Consider the following 18299-nt stretch of genomic DNA (forward strand, 5'->3'; position numbering starts at 1 on the left):
TAAACCTATATGGGATAGTAAGCATATGTAGATGAGTATACAGATAGGGTTATAGTTACATATACCTTGGCACCTTATACTGCACTTAGCACTTTTTTGGTATATGCCACATTACGCCTAGCCTTAGGTTATCCGCTTTTTATACCCCTAGTGTTACCACAGTGTTAGTGTTTTCTGTACACGCATCATTTTCTGGACTTTGTATTGTTAGTCTGTATGTACTTTACATGTTTAATAAAATTACTATTCGTTGTTTTATACTTGTGTATGGGACTTTTTACTCCTTGGTTGTTGTAGGATTAGTAGTTTTGGAGTGTCCTGGTGACTATTATAGTGTCCAAATTAATATGGGATATTATCCCAGTATTTTCTTCTAGGATATGTATCAGTGGTATCTGTTCTTAGATTAATTCCATGTTCAGGAAAATGGTTTGGGGGAGACATTATCCACATATCAGACTGGAGATGCTTCAGCGACCCAAGGAAGATGGGGGTTTGGCTTTGCCCAATCCTGAAGTTTATTTTCTTGCAGCCCAGTGTCAGAATTTAAAGGGCTGGGCGCATGAGGGGTCGTCCAGTGCGGTACAGCAAGTGATGGAAAGGGTGACGAAAAGAAGGCCATTAGTACAGTGTCTAGAGGATGGATCCCTGGAGGCATTGAGGAAATTGTATCCAACTATATTTTTGATAGGTAAGCTGTGGGGTAGATTGAAACAAAATCGTGGCATCACTGGACTAACCAGGTTCTCCCCACTATGGCATAATAACCTACCTGAGTTTGTGGCATTAGGGGTATTACCAGAGTGGCAGGACAAGGGGATTCAATATGTGTATCAAATACTTGAGCAGCGGGAGCTGAAATCCTTTTCCCAACTGCAGGCGGATTTTGATCTTGGGTCTTCGGGGGAATATCAGTATCTGCGGAAGAGACACGCATTTGGAGCTCAGAATAGGGATGGAGGCATTAGAATCCAAAGGGATATAGTGTTGGAATATGTGTGCGGGGAAGGTACTACTAGGGGGGTTATCGCCACTCTTTATAAAGATTTACTGCATACATAACTTTTGGGATTTCTGATAAATGCGAAAGCTAAATGGGAGTGGGATCTGGGCCCATTGGAAAATGAAATTTGGGAGTCTGTGCTGGAGTGGGTTCCATGACTGTCACTGAGCGAGCCATATAGGCTGTCGCAGCTCTATATAGTGCACATGGTCTACAAATCTCCGGAAGTATTATATACAGTCATGGCCAAAAGTATTGACACCCCTGCAATTCTGTCAGATAATACTCATTTTCTTCCTGAAAATGATTGCAAACACAAATTTGGTATTATTATCTTCATTTAATTTGTCTTAAATGAAAAAACACAAAACAAAAAGAATTGTCCTAAAGCCAAATTGGATACAATTCCACACCAAACATAAAAAGGGGTGGACAAAGTATTGGCACTGTTCAAAAAATCATGTGATGCTTCTCTAATTTGTGTAATTAACAGCACCTGTAACTTACCTGTGGCACCTAACAGGTGTTGGCAATAACTAAATCACACTTGCAGCCAGTTGACATGGAATAAAGTTGACTCAATTAAAGCCCATGGCACTGTGGCTAACCTCCCTAGATGTGGGCGGAAAAGAAAAATTGACAAGAGATTTCAACGCAAGATTGTGCGGATGTTGGATAAAGAACCTCAACTAACATCCAAACAAGTTCAAGCTGCCCTGCAGTCCGAGGGTACAATAGTGTCAACCCGTACTATCCGTCGGCGTCTGAATGAAAAGGGACTGTATGGTAGGAGACCCAGGAAGACCCCACTTCTTTCCCCGAGACATAAAAAAGCCAGGCTGGAGTTTGCCAAAACTTACCTCAAAAAGCCTAAAACGTTTTGGAAGAATGTTCTCTGGTCAGATGAGACAAAAGTAGAGATTTTTGGGCAAAGGCATCAACATAGAGTTTACAGGAGCAAAAAAAGAGGCATTCAAAGAAAAGAACACGGTCCCTACCGTCAAACATGGCGGAGGTTCCCTGATGTTTTGGGGTTGCTTTGCTGCCACTGGACTGCTTGACCGTGTGCATGGCATTATGAAGTCTGAAGACTACCAACAAATTTTGCAGCATAATGTAGGGCCCAGTGTGAGAAAGCTGGATCTCCCTCAGAGGTCATGGGTCTTCCAGCAGGACAATGACCCAAAACACACTTCAAAAAGCACTAGAAAATGGTTTGAGAGAAAGCACTGGAGACTTCTAAGGTGGCCAGCAATGAGTCCAGACCTGAATCCCATAGAACACCCGTGGAGAGATCTAAAAATGGCAGTTTGGAGAAGGCAGCCTTCAAATGATCAGGGACCTGGAGCAGTTTGCCAAAGAAGAATGGTCTAAAATTCCAGCAGAGCATTGTAAGAAACTCATTGATGGTTACCGGAAGCGGTTGGTCGCAGTTATTTTGGCTAAAGGTTGTGCAACCAAGTATTAGGCTGAGGGTGCCAATACTTTTGTCTGGCCCATTTTTGGAGTTTTGTGTAAGATGATCAATGCTTTGCTTTTTGCTTCATTCTCTTTTGTGTTTTTTCATTTAAGACAAATTAAATACAGATAATAATACCAAATAATTTGTGTTTGCAATCATTTTCAGAAAGAAACTGAGTATTATCTGACAGAATTGCAGGGGTGTCAATACTTTTGGCCATGACTGTAAAGCAGGCCTGCGTGCTGACTCTGATTGTCCAAGGTGTAAGTCTGCAAATGCGGATATATTTCATATGATGTGGACGTGTCCGAGACTGGCTACTTTTTGGTTGGTGGTTTTGAGTCGCATGGAAGGAGCGTATAGATGCAAGGTGCCAAGGGATCCGTTGGTATGTTTGCTGGGATGTGTGGATGAGATTGGAGTGGATAACACCCTGAAGATGGCAATTGCCAGATTGTTGTATATGGCCCGAAATGTAATAGCGCGAAATTGGATTAAGGTTGAACCACCTACAAGAAGAGAATTTCTCCAATATGTGAAGCAGGGTCTGACATTGGAAAAAGGGATCTATAAAGAAAAGATTGAAAATAGAAATGTTTGATAAACTGTGGTCTTCGTGGCTAGAAATGGAATGAGGTAGATACGTGGGATGGGAGTCTAGGGCCTGACTTGGTAAGGACAGAATAAGAGGTCTGCGGTCTTACATGGGATGATATTCATTCAGTATTATTGATGGTGGCGATATTGGAAGAGGTGGGCTGTCTTCTTAGGCGGGAAAAGTTGGGAATGATGAGAATTGGTTAGGGGGGAAAGTTTGTATTGAAAACAAGAATATAATATGTAAATTGTGCTGATATTAAAAAAAATTACTCGAGTTAAAAAAAAAAAAAAAAGATTCTATGTAGATCGGTGGGAGGCTCTGGCTCCTCCATCCTCATTTTTCCCTTATACATAGAATCTTATCAGCAGCAACTACCATCTCCTATCCCAGTAATGTAACAATACGTCTTCACTGAATACAGATTTTACCCGTAAATTGAGAATTTTGAAAATTAATGATCAATCTTGGCAAAGAAAGAAGCATGTCTTTTATTACAAAGTTTCTTGTTTTCACATGTACTACTGACTTAAGAAATAAACATAAAAAACATCGGTTACACTTTAAGAATAATTTATCTGAAGATCCCTAAATACTTTTTCTGCTATCCTCATGTTGTTTTATGTCTTTCTGATTCATTTCTTGTGTCCTAACATCAGCTCTGCTGTCACAGCCATCACTTCCTCTTCAGAATCCTCTGCCCCTTCTAACTACATTTTCCATCATTCCTTGCTATGGAATGCAAGTCTGTAGTTAGGACACCCTTTGTAAGTCCACCCAAACCCTTTGTGCTCCTCCTCAGTGTTATACACAGCTTCAGCATTATCTTCTATACTGGATACGGTTATAAGGAATAAAAGTAATGTACAGCAGACCAGAATACCAGTCCTGTCAATAAAGATTGCCTTCTACTTCTGCACACTGATGGATGGATGGGGGGAAAATATGAATATATTCATTATACACAGAGAGTATGGTAGGGGGTTGTAGCTCAGTAATTTTATGCATGTGTTCTTCAAAGTTTTTTGCTGATTGTAATTGTTTTATAATTTGTTTTGATTATGTTTACAGCTGCCTAAATGCATGCACGTATTGCAAGACTAAACATGCAAGAGGTGAACTCGCCAGTTACTCGATAGAAGAGTTGGTTGATCGAGCAAAGCAGTCGTTCCAAGGTAAGAGGTCAAAACTACTGTTTATAATATATCATAATGAATATGGCCTGACATCTGATATTGGATACTGTAAGTGTGTGTGTTGTCGGGTGTCACAAGGACCATGTGCTCCTTCCCTGTCCCTAACACTAGGGTGCCAAAGCTTGCCCTGTTCCCCGGATTACTTCTGATGTTGAAGACGCTGGGGCCACATACCTTGCGATAGCTCTTGAATCCGCCCTCAATCTGTACCCTTCCCCCACACATGGAAGAGGGGCATAGTAGTGTACTGTAATACACCAACTAGACTAACAAGGTAATATGAACAGGGATAAAGGAAAATACCAATCATACAAATATACACACACAAACAGAGGTAGTCACCAGGGAGTGGATGTTGGGCTTGAACCAAAGTAGGAGAAGAAAGAGAATTATCACACACTCAAAACCTAGCAACAGTCACAGATAAATCCACCAAACCCCCTCTCTAAGAACAACCTCCAGCTATGCAGCATATGTCTGCTCGGACAATGAATGCTAACCAGGACCCAGTTTATACAGAATTTGAGATTGGCTAACAATGCACAGCTGAGAGCCTTGGAAAGCTTCCAAGATCTCACAACTGAGCAGATTAACCCCTGCACTTCTAAAGGAAATTTACAAAGTTTAATATGAAGGTGAAGTGCTTCTAATCAGTGCAGGAGAAGGAGAAATCTGAGTCTGTGGTCTTCTGGCTCCTCTCTGTCGCGTTAAACCCGTGATAGTAAGCTATACAGCTATACACTGATCTGCATGAGAATATGCCTCCAGAGCTTATTTTAAATGAAAGAGGAGTTGCCAGTGTGAAACATTTTATGACAGATGTTCTGCTTTCCAGACACCTTACCATGCACTCACCTTAGACAAAGTCCATCACATTTGGATATTGTGTTTTCATCTCTTAATTTTCTTCGGTCTTTTCCTGTCTATAACAGAGACAGCCGCCAACGAGTAGGGGCACCCGCTTCTCATACCTTTTTAGGGTGCCAACCTCTGCGATTAGGTAGAATCAGTATAGGACATTAGTAAGGGACTTTGTAGATATTTATAAGCTGTCAATATATTCTTAAGATGATGTTATTTAGCTATATGGAGTTATTCCTGGTCTGATTTTACATATATTTTTGTATCTTATTCATCCATTTTTTCTGAGTATTTGCTACACTGGGGTTGGTGTGTTTAAGTAATTGGAAATAAAAAGATTTATTTTAAGGGATTGCATGTAACATGATACAGATAAATAATTAATATAGGCTTACAATGTAGACTCTCTGCTTTAATTTGATGGTCACATCCTAATTGGACTAAGGTTTTAGGAATAAAAGCTGTTAAATATGTATCTGCCTAGTTTTCAAGGGACCAAATGAAAATGGACAATTATCTCAAAAGCTCTTTAATGGTCTGCATGGGCTATTCTCTGATTAATCCATCATCCGTTAATCTGGTGAAAGGGTCTGGAGCTGTTTCCAGGTGTTGCCTTTAGAAGCTGTTGCTGTGAACCCACAATATGTGGTCGAAGGAGCTCTCATTGGAAGTGAAACATACCATTGTTGGGTTGAAAAAAAGAAATTCATCAGAGAGATGGCAGAAATGTTAGGAGTGGCCAAATGAACAGTTTGATACATTCTCAAAAAAAGAGTGTACTGGCGAGCTTGTGAACTCAAAAAGGTCTTGACTTCCACAGAAGACAAGAGTGGTGGATGATCCTTTCCATGGTGTAGAAAATCTGCTTCGCACCATGCACCCGAATGAAAAACACTCTCCATGAAGTAGGTGTGTAACAAGGTGGCACGAACTGGTAGTCGTGGGCGAGTCTACTAAGTCTGTCAGTGAGCACCCCGACACCTTGCACATGGAGCGATGGGTACAGTAGAGTTCTCTCTTCTGTTGCTGAAATGTAAGGGAGTCATGAAACGGGTCTTGTGCCCCAAACATGTCCTAGTTAACTGTATGTATATTGCTGTCTTGTAATGTCATTAAACCGTGTATTGTTGTATTTAATATGCCATATCTAGTGCTGCTATTAGCACATTATTGATCGGAAAGGTGCAGTACCTCAGTTAAGACACTAGATGGGGTACCTTAGTACACACAAGATAGGAGGGGTTACTGTGAGTAAGCTAAGGACATTTCCTGATTGTGACCAGTAAGGCCAGGGAGCCCAAACAGTCCGGACGGGAATTAAAGCCCTGGGACAACATAGTGACCACGCAACGTTGTGAAGCTAGGAGCCCAGCCATCCAGAGTCTATGGTGGCCAGAATTTACAGGTGAAGGCCACAAGAGAATCCACAGCAGAATAGATATGCAGGTCGCTCCAAAAAGTGGCAGCTTTCTTCTTGGGCAGATGCCCTTATGTCTGTGCGAAACGGACAGGGGACTTCCTGAACATGGTGAAACTGAACAGGGAGGACGCTGCGGTACTGGTCGAGACAGTACGACCAGGGTACCAACTGAAGGGCATAGGGAGGAGCACAGGCAAAGTAAAGGATGTGAACTGTGCCGAACTCTGTGTTGATGCTGTAAGGCTAAGTGCACATTTGCGTTCGGCAGCCTTGCGTAGGGCTGCGTACTTTTTCCCTTCATATCCACACAGCTGCGCATGTGTCTTGCGTACCTATCTTTAACATTGGGTATGCAGGGACATGCGTTTGTCTGCGGATACATCCGCATGCATCGTTTTGATGTGCCGCCGAACACAACATGTTCCATTCCCGTGCGGTTGGCGGGCATGTCAAAACGACGCACGCAGACTCATCCGCAGACAAATGCATGTCCCTGCGTACCCAGTGTAAAAGGTAGATACGCAGGATGCATGCGCAGCTGTGCGGATATGAAGGGAAAAAGAATGCAGCCCTACTGAAGGCTGCCAAACGCAAATGTGCACTAAGCCTAAATGATGTGGGTGTGCTGCGATTGGAAACAAGTACAATTCTACGTTTAAAGTTGGAATTGTACTCCGTCTCTTTATGTAAAGAAGTGTCTCTGCATCTAAGGGAGGCCTCTGAAAGCAAGGCAAGTGAGACTCTATGTATGTGATGCGGGTGGCCAGGGCACGCTAAATCAGACATTTGTGAGGGCCATGACTACGGCCCTGGCTGTTGCTCACAGAAATTCCCTCAGTCTCTGTTAGGCTACGTTCACATTTGCGTTGTTGTGTGACGCAACGCACAAGCATGCAAAAACGCAGCAAAACGCTGCATTTGGTGACGCATGCGTTCATTTTTATAGCGCGAAAAAATGCAACAAGGTGCGTCCTCTGCGCCCTGACGCTTGCGCCCAAAAAACGCATGCGTCACAAAATGCAACAAAACGCATGTCCATGCGCCCCCCATGTTAAATATAGGGGCGCATGGCGCATGCGTCACCGCGGTTGCGCCCGACGCACCGCAAATGTGAACGTAGCTTTACTCCAGCTTCTGGCTCCCAGGTTCCATGAAACACCACAAAATCACAGTTCTTTTCTAACAGTTGAAGTTTACTAAACAGAAAGGCATTCTTCACATTGGCAGCACAGTTCACACAGGGCAATGTTCCCTGTCCTTTCCCTGCCTTCTGGGCAGACTCTAGTATATCTGTCATTTCTCTCTCTTTACTCTCCGCGTTCACGGCGGTACCTCTGGCCAGACTCTGTCCTGTCTGCACTTTCCTTTCCTCTGCCATTCGGGCAGCATCTTTGGACAGTTCATGTCCAATCTGTACCTTCAGCATCACCAGCTCCCTGTCAGCCCCTTGTCCTTCCTGGGGATGATCCTGTTGAGTTGGTGTCCGACTGCACTATTCTCCAGCCTGGGGTCCCTTACCGCCGTCCGCTGCTTTATCCCCACCACCTGTAACTATCTCACTGTTTGCGTGCTGCCCTTGGGCTGACTGCCCGGGCCTCTGATTCTAAATGGGAAATGCCTTTCCTATAGGTACCTTCACATGAGTGACTTTAGAACGATAATGTTAGCGATCCGTGACGTTGCAGCGTCCTGGATAGCGATCTCGTTGTTTGACACGCAGCAGCGATCAGGATCCTGCTGTGAGATCGCTGGTCGGAGCTAGAAGGCCAGAACTTTATTTCGTCGCTGGATCACCCGCTGACATCGCTGAATCGGCGTGTGTGACGCCGATTCAGCGAAGTCTTCACTTGTAACAAGGGTAAACATCGGGTTACTAAGCGCAGGGCCGCGCTTAGTAACCCGCTATTTACCCTGGTTACCATTGTAAATGTAAAAAAAAAAACACTACATACTTACATTCCGGTGTCTGTCACGACCCTCGCCGTCAGCTTCCCTGCTCTGTGTCAGCGCCGGCCGGCCGTAAAGCAGAGCACAGCGGTGACGTCACTGCTCTGCTTTACGGCCGGCGCTTGCACAGTGCAGGGAAGCTGAAGGCGGGGGACGCGACAGACACCGGAATGTAAGTATGTAATGTTTTTTTTTTTTTTTACATTTACAATGGTAACCAGGGTAAACATCGGGTTACTGTTTACCCTGGTTACCAGGGGACTTCGGCATTGTTGGTCGCTGGAGAGCTGTCTGTGTGACAGCTCTCCAGCGACCACACAACGACGAAACAGCGACGCTGCAGCGATCGGCATCGTTGTCTATATCGCTGCAGCGTCGCTTAATGTGACGGTACCTTACGTCTCCCTGCTCTGTGCTACTCTATGTGCCCCTCCCATCTACTTAACTCCGTACTGCCTGTGACTAAACTAATACCATTATCTATCCTAGTCTCTATTTCTAATGTGCCCCCTTCTATTCTAACCACGCTATTACTCTATGCTAACCTCTATTCCTAATCTAAACATATACACAGTGCATGGCAGATACAAGACATCACAGTACATAAACATTACCCTACACATTAATAACAATGAGGTGCCGCGCCGCAGGTAATCGTGTGAGCGGTGTCTAGGGGAGAGGAGGCATGTGAAGTTCCCCGCCACCTCCCTTTTTTTTTTTTTTTTTTTAAATCAGATACATTTTTATTTAAACAAATTCAAGGTGCAAAGCAATAAAACAAAAATCGCAATGAGAACAACATTAATAATGGTCATTAGTTTTAGAAATTCCCTTCCTCCCTTCCCCTCACCCTCCCCCCATTACATACAAAAGCAGCGAATAATGCATGGTATAACCTAAGTTCAGGGTCATCTTGTCTGCACCCAATGTGTCCATAGTGTCTCAAATGTTCTTATGCCTTTTCTCTTAACATAAATGGTTTTTTCCTTATTCACAATAGAGTCAGACTGTCTGAAATATTCCCTCAACGTCGGTGGATCTTCATTTATCCAGTATCTGGCGATTAGTTTCCTCGCAGTATATAATAATCTAGCTATTGCCACATTATATTTATTATTTACCCAGACCTCCTCCACATATCCCAGTATACACACCACAGGATCCCTCTCAATCCTACAACCATACGCTCCCCCAATGGCATTAAGCACCGCTGTCCAATATGAGTTCAAACTTGGACACTTCTATAACATATGGAGAATTTCAGCCCACTCCACCCGGCACCGAGGACACTCAGAAGTCTGTCTAAGACCCGCTCTATAGAGCCGTTCAGGAGTCCTTTATACTCTATGGAGTACATATATGTTCGAGAGTCTGCTTGGTTCACTCAGCGATAATTGGGGTATATATTCCATAATCACTTCCCATTTATCTTCCTCTATCCTACCCAATTCCTCCTCCCATTTCCCCTGTGCTCTAATAGGATAATTATTTATATAAGTATGCATTAGATCCTTATAAATGCCCGACACTACCCTTTTTGTTCCTCCCTCTGCACAGACATAATCAATCAATATATCCTTGTGAATCTCCCTATTCATCATCTTGCTCTGCGTAACATAAGCATGCCGAAACTGCCCATATTGAAATCTGCAGACCTCCGGTAGCCCATAACCCTCCTGCAACTTTCCAAAGGGCACCAGCCCCTGCACGTCCTGCACCTGAACCATGTACTGTATTCCCAGTCTCATCCAATTTTTAAATTCTCCCATTTTAACAAATTCCGGTAGAGTCTTGTTTTACCATATTGGGAAAAAATTTGTCAAGTGCTCCAAACCCCTAATCTTTTTAATTGCCTCCCAGACTTTATGTATCAGCGCTAAAGTAGGATACACCAAACCCATTTTCCTGAAACTTCCTGCCTACAACCCCTGAACCAAGGGATCCCTTGCCATCACCTGGACCTCCCTTTGTATTGAACCAGCCCCAGACACATCCCTCCACCCCCTCATCTGTTGGCCCTGAGCAGCTAAGTAATAAATCCAAGGGTTCGGAAGCTCCAGGCCCCTTCAATCCTTGAGCCTCTGCAATATCTCAAGTCTGATGCTCGGCTGCTTTTTCCCCCACACAAGATCCCTAAATATAGAGTCAATAGTACGAAACCATGTTCTAGGGAACCAGATAGGGGCATTGTGCAAGACGTACAACAGTTGGCGCATCAAAATCATCTTAACCAAATTAACCCGCCACCTCCTTACAGGTGTTTCAGCATTTAAATCTACCATAAAGAGAATACTTCTTGAGAGCAAATACAGAGGGTTCAGCACAAGGTGCAAACCATTAATCAGCCTTAAAAATAGAAAGGCCATTTTAGGCTTTACCAAAAAACCTCTAAAGAAGCCAGCCCAGTTCTAGAAAAGTATTCTTTGGACAGACGAAACAAAGATCAACCTGTTCCAGAATGGTCGGAAGAAGAAACTATGGAGAAGGCTTGGAACAGCTCATGATCCTCTGTAAAACATGGTGGAGGCAGTGTGATGGCTTGGGCATGCATGGCTTTCAGTGGCGCTGGGTCACTAGTGTTTATTGATGATGTGACTGAAGAGAGAAGCAGCTGGATGAGTTTTAACCCCTTAGTGACAGAGCCAATTTGGTACTTAATGACCAGGCCAATTTTTGCAATTCTGACCACTGTCACTTTATGAGGTTATAACTCTGGAACGCTTCAACGGATCCCGCTGATTCTGAGATTGTTTTTTCGTGACATATTGTACTTCGTCTTAGTGGTAACATATCTTCGATATTACTTGCGATTATTTATGAAAAAAACGTAAATATGGCGAAAATTTTTAAAATTTTGCAATTTTCAAACTTTGTATTTTTATGCCCTTAAATCAGAGAGATATGTCACGAAAAATAGTTAATAAATAACATTTCCCACATGTCTACTTTACATCAGCACAATTTTGGAAACAAAATTTTTTTTTGTTAGGGAGTTATAAGGGTTAAAAGTTGACCAGCAATTTCTCATTTTTACAACACCATTTTTTTTAGGGACCACATCACATTTGAAGTCATTTTGAGGGGTCTATATGATAGAAAATAATGAAGTGTGACACCATTCTAAAAACTACACCCCTCAAGGTTCTCAAAACCACATTCAAGAAGTTTATTAACCCTTTACGTGCTTCACAGGAACTGAAACAATGTGGAAGGAAAAAATGAACATTTAACTTTTTTTTGCAAACATCTTAATTCAGAACCATTTTTTTTATTTTCACAAGTGTAAAAACAGAAATGTAACCATAAATTTTGTTATGCAATTTCTCCTGAATACGCCAATACCCCATATGTGGGGGTAAACCACTTTTTGGGCGCACCGCAGAACTTAGAAGTGAAGGAGCGCCGTTTGACTTTTTCAATGCAGAATTGGCTGGAATTGAGATCGGACGCCATGTCACGTTTGGAGAGCCCCTGATGTGCCTAAACAGTGGAAACCCCCCACAAGTGACACCATTTTGGAAACTAGACCCCTTAAGGAACTTATCTAGATGTGTGGCGAGCACTTTGAACCCCCATGTGCTTCACAGAAGTTTATAACGTAGAGCCGTGAAAAAAAAAAATTGCATTTTTTCTACAAAAATGATCTTTTTGCCCACAAATTTTTATTTTCACAAGGGTAACAGGAGAAATTAGACCACTAAAGTTGTTGTGCAATTTCTCCTGAATACGTCGATACCCAATATGTAGGGGTAAACCACTGTTTGGGCGCACCGCAGAGCTTGGAAGAGAAAGAGTGCCGTTTTACTTTTTCAATGTAGAATTGGCTGGAATTGAGATCGGACGCCATGTCGCGTTTGGAGAGCCCCTGATGTGCCTAAACAGTAGAAATCCCCCACAAGTGACCCCATTTTGGAAACTAGACCCCTCATGGAACTTATCTAGATGTGTGGTGAGAACCTTGAATGCCCAAGTGCTTCACAGAAGTTTATAATGCAGAGTCGTGAAAATAAAAAATATTTTTTTTCCACAAAAAAAGATATTGTAGCCCCCAAGTTTTTATTTTCACAAGGGTAACAAGAGAAATTGGACCCCAAAAGTTGTTGTCCAATTTGTCCTGAGTATGCTGGTACCCCATATGTGGGGGTAAACCACTGTTTGGGCGCACGGCAGAGCTCAGAAGGAAGGAGCGCCGTTTTGGAATGCAGACTTTGATAGAATGGTCTGCGGGTATTATGTTGCGTTTGCAGAGCCCCTGATGTACCTAACCAGTAGAAACCCTCCACAAGTGACCCCGTTTTGGAAACTAGACCCCCCAAGGAACGTATATAGATGTGTGGTGAGAACTTTGAATGCCCAAGTGCTTCACAGAAGTTTATAATGCAGAGTCATAAAAAAAAATATATATATTTTTCCACAAAAAGGATTTTGTAGCCCCCAAGTTTTTATTTTCACAAGGGTAACAAGAGAAATTGGACCCCAGAAGTTGTTGTCCAATTTATCCCGAGTACGCTGATGCCCCATATGTGGGGGTAACCCACTGTTTGGGCGCACGGCAGAGCTCAGAAGGGAGGGAGCACCATTTGACTTTTTGAGCGCAAAATTGGCTGTCGTGTTTGGAGACCCCCTGATGTACCTAAACAGTGGAAACCCCCCAATTCTAGCTCCAACCCTAACCCCAACACACCCCTAACCCTAATCCCAACCTGATCCATAATCCTAATCACTAACCCTAACCATAATCACAACCCTTACCCCAAAACAACCCTAATATCAACCCTAACCATAACCCTAATCAAAACCCTAAATCCAACACACCCCTAATCCTAATCTCAACCCTAATCCCAAACCTAACCCTAATCCCAAGCGTAACCCTAATGCCAACCCTAACCCTAATACCAACCCTAATCCAAACCCTAACCCTAATCCAAACTCTAACCCTAACTTTAGCCCCAACCCTAGCCCTAACTTTAGCCCCAACCCTAACCCTAGCCCTAAGGCTACTTTCACACTTGCGTCGTTTGGCATTCCGTCGCAATCCGTCGTTTTGGACAAGAAACGGATCCTGCAAATGTGCCCGCAGGATGCGTTTTTTGCCCATAGACTTGTATTGCCGACGGATCGTGACGGATGGCCACACGTCGCGTCCGTCGTGCACTGGATCAGTTGTGTTTTGGCGGACCGTCGGCACAAAAAAACGTTCAATGAAACTTTTTTTTGTACGTCGCATCCGCCATTTCTGACCGCACATGCGTGGCCGTAACTCCGCCCCTTCCTGCCCAGGACATAGATTGGGCAGCGGATGCGTTGAAAAACTACAGCTGCTGCCCACGTTGTGCACAATTTTCACAATGTGCGTCGGTATGTCGGGCCGACGCATTGCGATGGCCCCGTACCGACGTAAGTGTGAAAGAAGCCTAACCCTAAATTTAGCCCCAACCCTAACCCTAAATTTAGCCCCAACCCTAACCCTTAATTTAGCCCCAACCCTAGCCCTAACCCTACCCCTAACCCTACCCCAAGCCCTAACCCTACCCCTAACCCTAGCCCTACCCCTAACCCTAACCCTAGCCCTACCCCTAACCCTACCCCTAGCCCTAACCCTACCCCTAACACTAGCCCTAACCCTACCCCTAACTCTACCCCTAACCTACCCCTAACCCTAACCCTACTTTTAGCCCCAACTGCTGTTCTCCTGCCGGCCGGCAGATGGAGACAGATGGCGGGCGCACTGCGCATGCGCCCGCCATTTTCTTCTGCCGGCGGCCAGGAGGAGCAGCAAGAGGATCCAGGGACACAGGTGAGTATTGTAGGGTCCCCGAATCCCCCTATTTCTCTGTCCTCTGATGTGCTATCACATCAGAGGACAGAGAATTACACTCTACTTTTTTTTTTTTTTGCGGTCGCCGGTAAACAGTTAATTACCGGCGATCGCAAAACAGGGGTCGGTAAAACCGACCCCGATCATGCTCTTTGGGGTCTCGGCTACCCCCAGCAGCCGAGACCCCAAAGATTCTCGCGGGAGACACGAGGAGCATCGGGGGAGACAGGTAAGTATTGGGGGGCTACCTGGGACCCCTTTTCTCTGTCCTCCGATGTGCGATCACATCGGAGGACAGAGAACTTAAAAAGAGATCGTGTTTTTTTTTTTTTGCAATCGCCGGTAAACGGTTAATTACCGGCGATTGCAAATGCGGCCCGAATCATGTTCTCTGGGGTCTCGGCTACCCTCGGCAGCCGAGACCCCGGAGAAAATCCGACTCTGGGGGGCGCTATTCACTTTTTCCACAACGCTGTTAATTAACGGCGCTGTGGTTTAAGTACCCTTAGCGGCCGCCGTTAAAAGGCGTATCGGCGGTCGCTAAGGGGTTAAAGTGCACTGGGCTATATTTTCTTCTCAGATTCAACCAAATGCAGCAAGCTTAATTGGACAGCGCTTCACATTACAGCTAGATAATGATTAAAAACTTTTTATGTATGGTAAAGGTAATTTGGCCAGCACAATGGCTCAGTGGTTTTCTCTGCAGCCTTGGGTCCTGGGTTGAATTCCCACCAAGGACAACATCTACAAGAAGTTTGTATGTTGTCCCCGTCTTTGCGTCAGTGTGGTCAGGGTTCCCTGCTTTGTTTGCTTTAAAATGGTTGCTATTCCTAAATGTTTCACAGGATACGTTTGTTCCATCTCTTTAATTAAACCTGAAAGTCTCCAATTTAATTGCATCTCATTTCTATTTTATGAAATAAAAATTAGTGGCATGTAGAGCCCAAATCACGGAAATCCGATCACTCTCCAAATATTCCTGGACCTAACTGTATGTGCTTCTAGAGGAAGCATATCTACTATATAATTGTCTAAGGGTCACTTCCGTCTGTCTTTCTGTCTGTCTGTCTGTCTTTGTCTTTCTGTCACGGATATTCATTGGTCGTGGCCTCTGTCTGTCATGGAATCCAAGTCGCTGATTGGTCGTGGCAAAACGCCCACGACCATTGCCACGACCAATCACCGACGGCCACAGTGCCGCGGCAATATGACCGCTCTTTCCTCCCCGCAGTCAGTGCCCACTCTATACTCCCCTCCAGTCATCCAGTCAGCCCTCATACAGGGTTATTGCCAGCGTTACCGGAGGTTCCGGTTCCAAAGATGTTATGCGAGAAGGACCTTCTATGATGTCACGGTCATGTGACCGCAACGTCATTACAGGTCCTGCGCTCATACCAACCCTGGGACCGGAAGCTGCCGCGTGCACCGCACACAAGCGCCAGGACTGCAAAGGGCCTTCGGAGGGTGAGTGTATGTTTATTCTTTATTTTTTAACCTGTTACATACGTGGCTGGGCAATATATATAGTACGTAGCTGGGCAGTATACTATGTGACTGGCCAATATACTACGTGACTGGGCAGTATACTACGTGTCTGTGCTGTATACTACGTGGCTCTGCTGTATACTACATCACTGTGCAATATACTATGTGGCTGTGCAATATAATGCGTGGCTGGGCAATATACTACGTGGCTGGGCAATATACTACGTGGCTGGGCAATATACTACGTGGCTGGGCAATATACTACGTGGCTGGGCAATATACTATGTGACTGGGCAATATACTACGTGGCTGGGCAATATACTACGTGGCTGGGCAATATACTACGTGGCTGGGCAATATACTACGTGGCTGGGCAATATACTACGTGGCGGGCAATATACTACGTGGCTGGGCAATATACTACGTGGCTGGGCAATATACTACGTGGCTGGGCAATATACTAAGTGGCTGGGCAATATACTAAGTGGCTGGGCAATATACTACGTGGCCAGACAATATACTATGTGACTGGGCAATATACTACGTGGCTGGGCAATATACTACGTGGCTGGGCAATATACTACGTGGCGGGCAATATACTAAGTGGCTGGGCAATATACTACGTGGCTGGGCAATATACTACATGGCTGGGCAATATACTACGTGGCTGGGCAATATACTACGTGGCTGGGCAATATACTACGTGGCTGGGCAATATACTACGTGGCGGGCAATATACTACGTGGATGGGCAATATACTACGTGGCTGGGCAATATACTACGTGACTGGGCAATATACTACGTGACTGGGCAATATACTACGTGGCTGGGCAATATACTACGTGGCTGGGCAATATACTACATGGACATGCATATTCTAGAATACCCGATGCGTTAGAATCGGGCCACCATCTAGTTTCTTATATATTTAAAGATACAGTGCTTCAGGAGAAGACATTTTATTTGTATCCTTATAACAATCCAGTGTGGTCCTAGTTTTAGACAAATTTAATTGAGAAAATTAAATTGGTGCAACTTAATGTGTGACGTAATGTTCAGTATTTACTTTTTTGTAGGTAATAGTCTGATGATTTGTTTTGCAGTATTTTGCTTTCTGAATTGTATCTATTTTAATAATTACAGAGTTATCAAAAATTGTCAGTGGGTTGTCTCCAGTAAACATTTTTTTTTTTGTTAAAGTGTAATAATCTTTAGGCAAAATCATTGGCCCTCATTATATTGCACTTTTCTCTTGCCTCAGTGGTTGCAATAAGCCAGGCTGTTCGTCTCTACCATGCTACAGCACTAACATGTCACTTTTGTAAAATAGTCAAACATTTGTTCCAGGTCCTCTAGGACTTGTTTTGTTTGCAGGTTGCAAGATTCCGCTTACACTAGAGCATAAAAATTGTCATCTAAGATAATGTAATGCAATCTTAGTAAATTAAAAAAGAAAAAAAGTAGTAGATAAGCCAGAAGGAACAACTGTCAGTTGGCATGGCTTTTATCAATTTATGCAAGATAAAATTTTTCCCTGTAATGGGAACATATGGTACTCTGGGTTTGATTTGCTGGTATCCCTTCATCCATTTGCAGTATGATGAATTGCTTAGCATGTCCAACTTGCATCTGTGTAGACCCCCTCCTTTTCCATACACGAAAAAACTCACTTTTTTTTCTCTCCCTGTCAAGTCGATTTGCACAATTTTGACACTTAGATGTGACTGAATTTACAATCAGGACTTTAGGTATTCCTTTGTGCACATTTACTTCCATAATCTGTATTTTCTTTCAAATTTGCCAAACACGTGCATCTCCACCTTATCTATCAGCAGGTAAGCTGGTCTTATTTTCATTTATGCTGTATTGTTAATAGCTGTAATGTTTAGTGATTGGTCTTGTAAGCTTTTGTTTTATTAGAATGATCTTCTGTTCAGTTTATTCTTTTACAAGACATGCATGCCTAAGGCAACAACGGTCTAAAACCCATTTTCACAACATGAAAAACACGTATTTTATGAATGCATTACGATGAGTGTCTCATGGAGAGATTTATATTCTTGTGCATTGTCTTGCTAAAAGTTTAGCATAAGATACATTTATTTGAAGCAGTTTAATTTGTATATTTACAGTTTTGCCCTCTCCGATAAAAGGCACGTTAAAGGCTTTTTCCCATCTAGGAAAAATAGAATTTTATCTTTTATGGGACCTCGTGAATTCGAGAAGGGACCTCTGAAATGTTCTGTGAGAAGGCATAGAACATCTATAGCCTATGGGACTGTCATAAATAGGAGTGCTGCACTTGGGTATATGTGGCACTCCCATTGACTATGAAGGTCGAGTCTGTCTGCTCCGTTCAAGGCTGATCTCTGCAGACACCTATTGTAGTGGTTCTGAACCCCTGTTTTTTGGTACACTGGGTCACAGCTGTCGGACCCACAGCAATTAATAGGTTATACCCTATCTTCTGTTTAGAGGATAACTTATAGTTTTGGGAATAAACTTAGAG

At 43.6% G+C, this 18299-nt stretch overlaps 1 protein-coding gene across 1 annotated transcript in view; it reads left to right on the forward strand.

Annotated features, from left to right (window-relative positions):
- Positions 1-18299, forward strand: part of CDKAL1 (CDK5 regulatory subunit associated protein 1 like 1) — a 1139765-nt gene that overhangs the window by 434894 nt on the left and 686572 nt on the right. The window contains exon 9 of the mRNA XM_069730862.1: positions 4135-4238. Coding sequence (XP_069586963.1) covers positions 4135-4238 — 104 coding nt within the window. The remainder of the gene's footprint in view (positions 1-4134; positions 4239-18299) is intronic.

This window comes from Ranitomeya imitator, chromosome 6 (assembly GCF_032444005.1).
Source record: "Ranitomeya imitator isolate aRanImi1 chromosome 6, aRanImi1.pri, whole genome shotgun sequence".
In the NCBI taxonomy this organism is placed as follows: domain Eukaryota; kingdom Metazoa; phylum Chordata; class Amphibia; order Anura; family Dendrobatidae; genus Ranitomeya; species Ranitomeya imitator.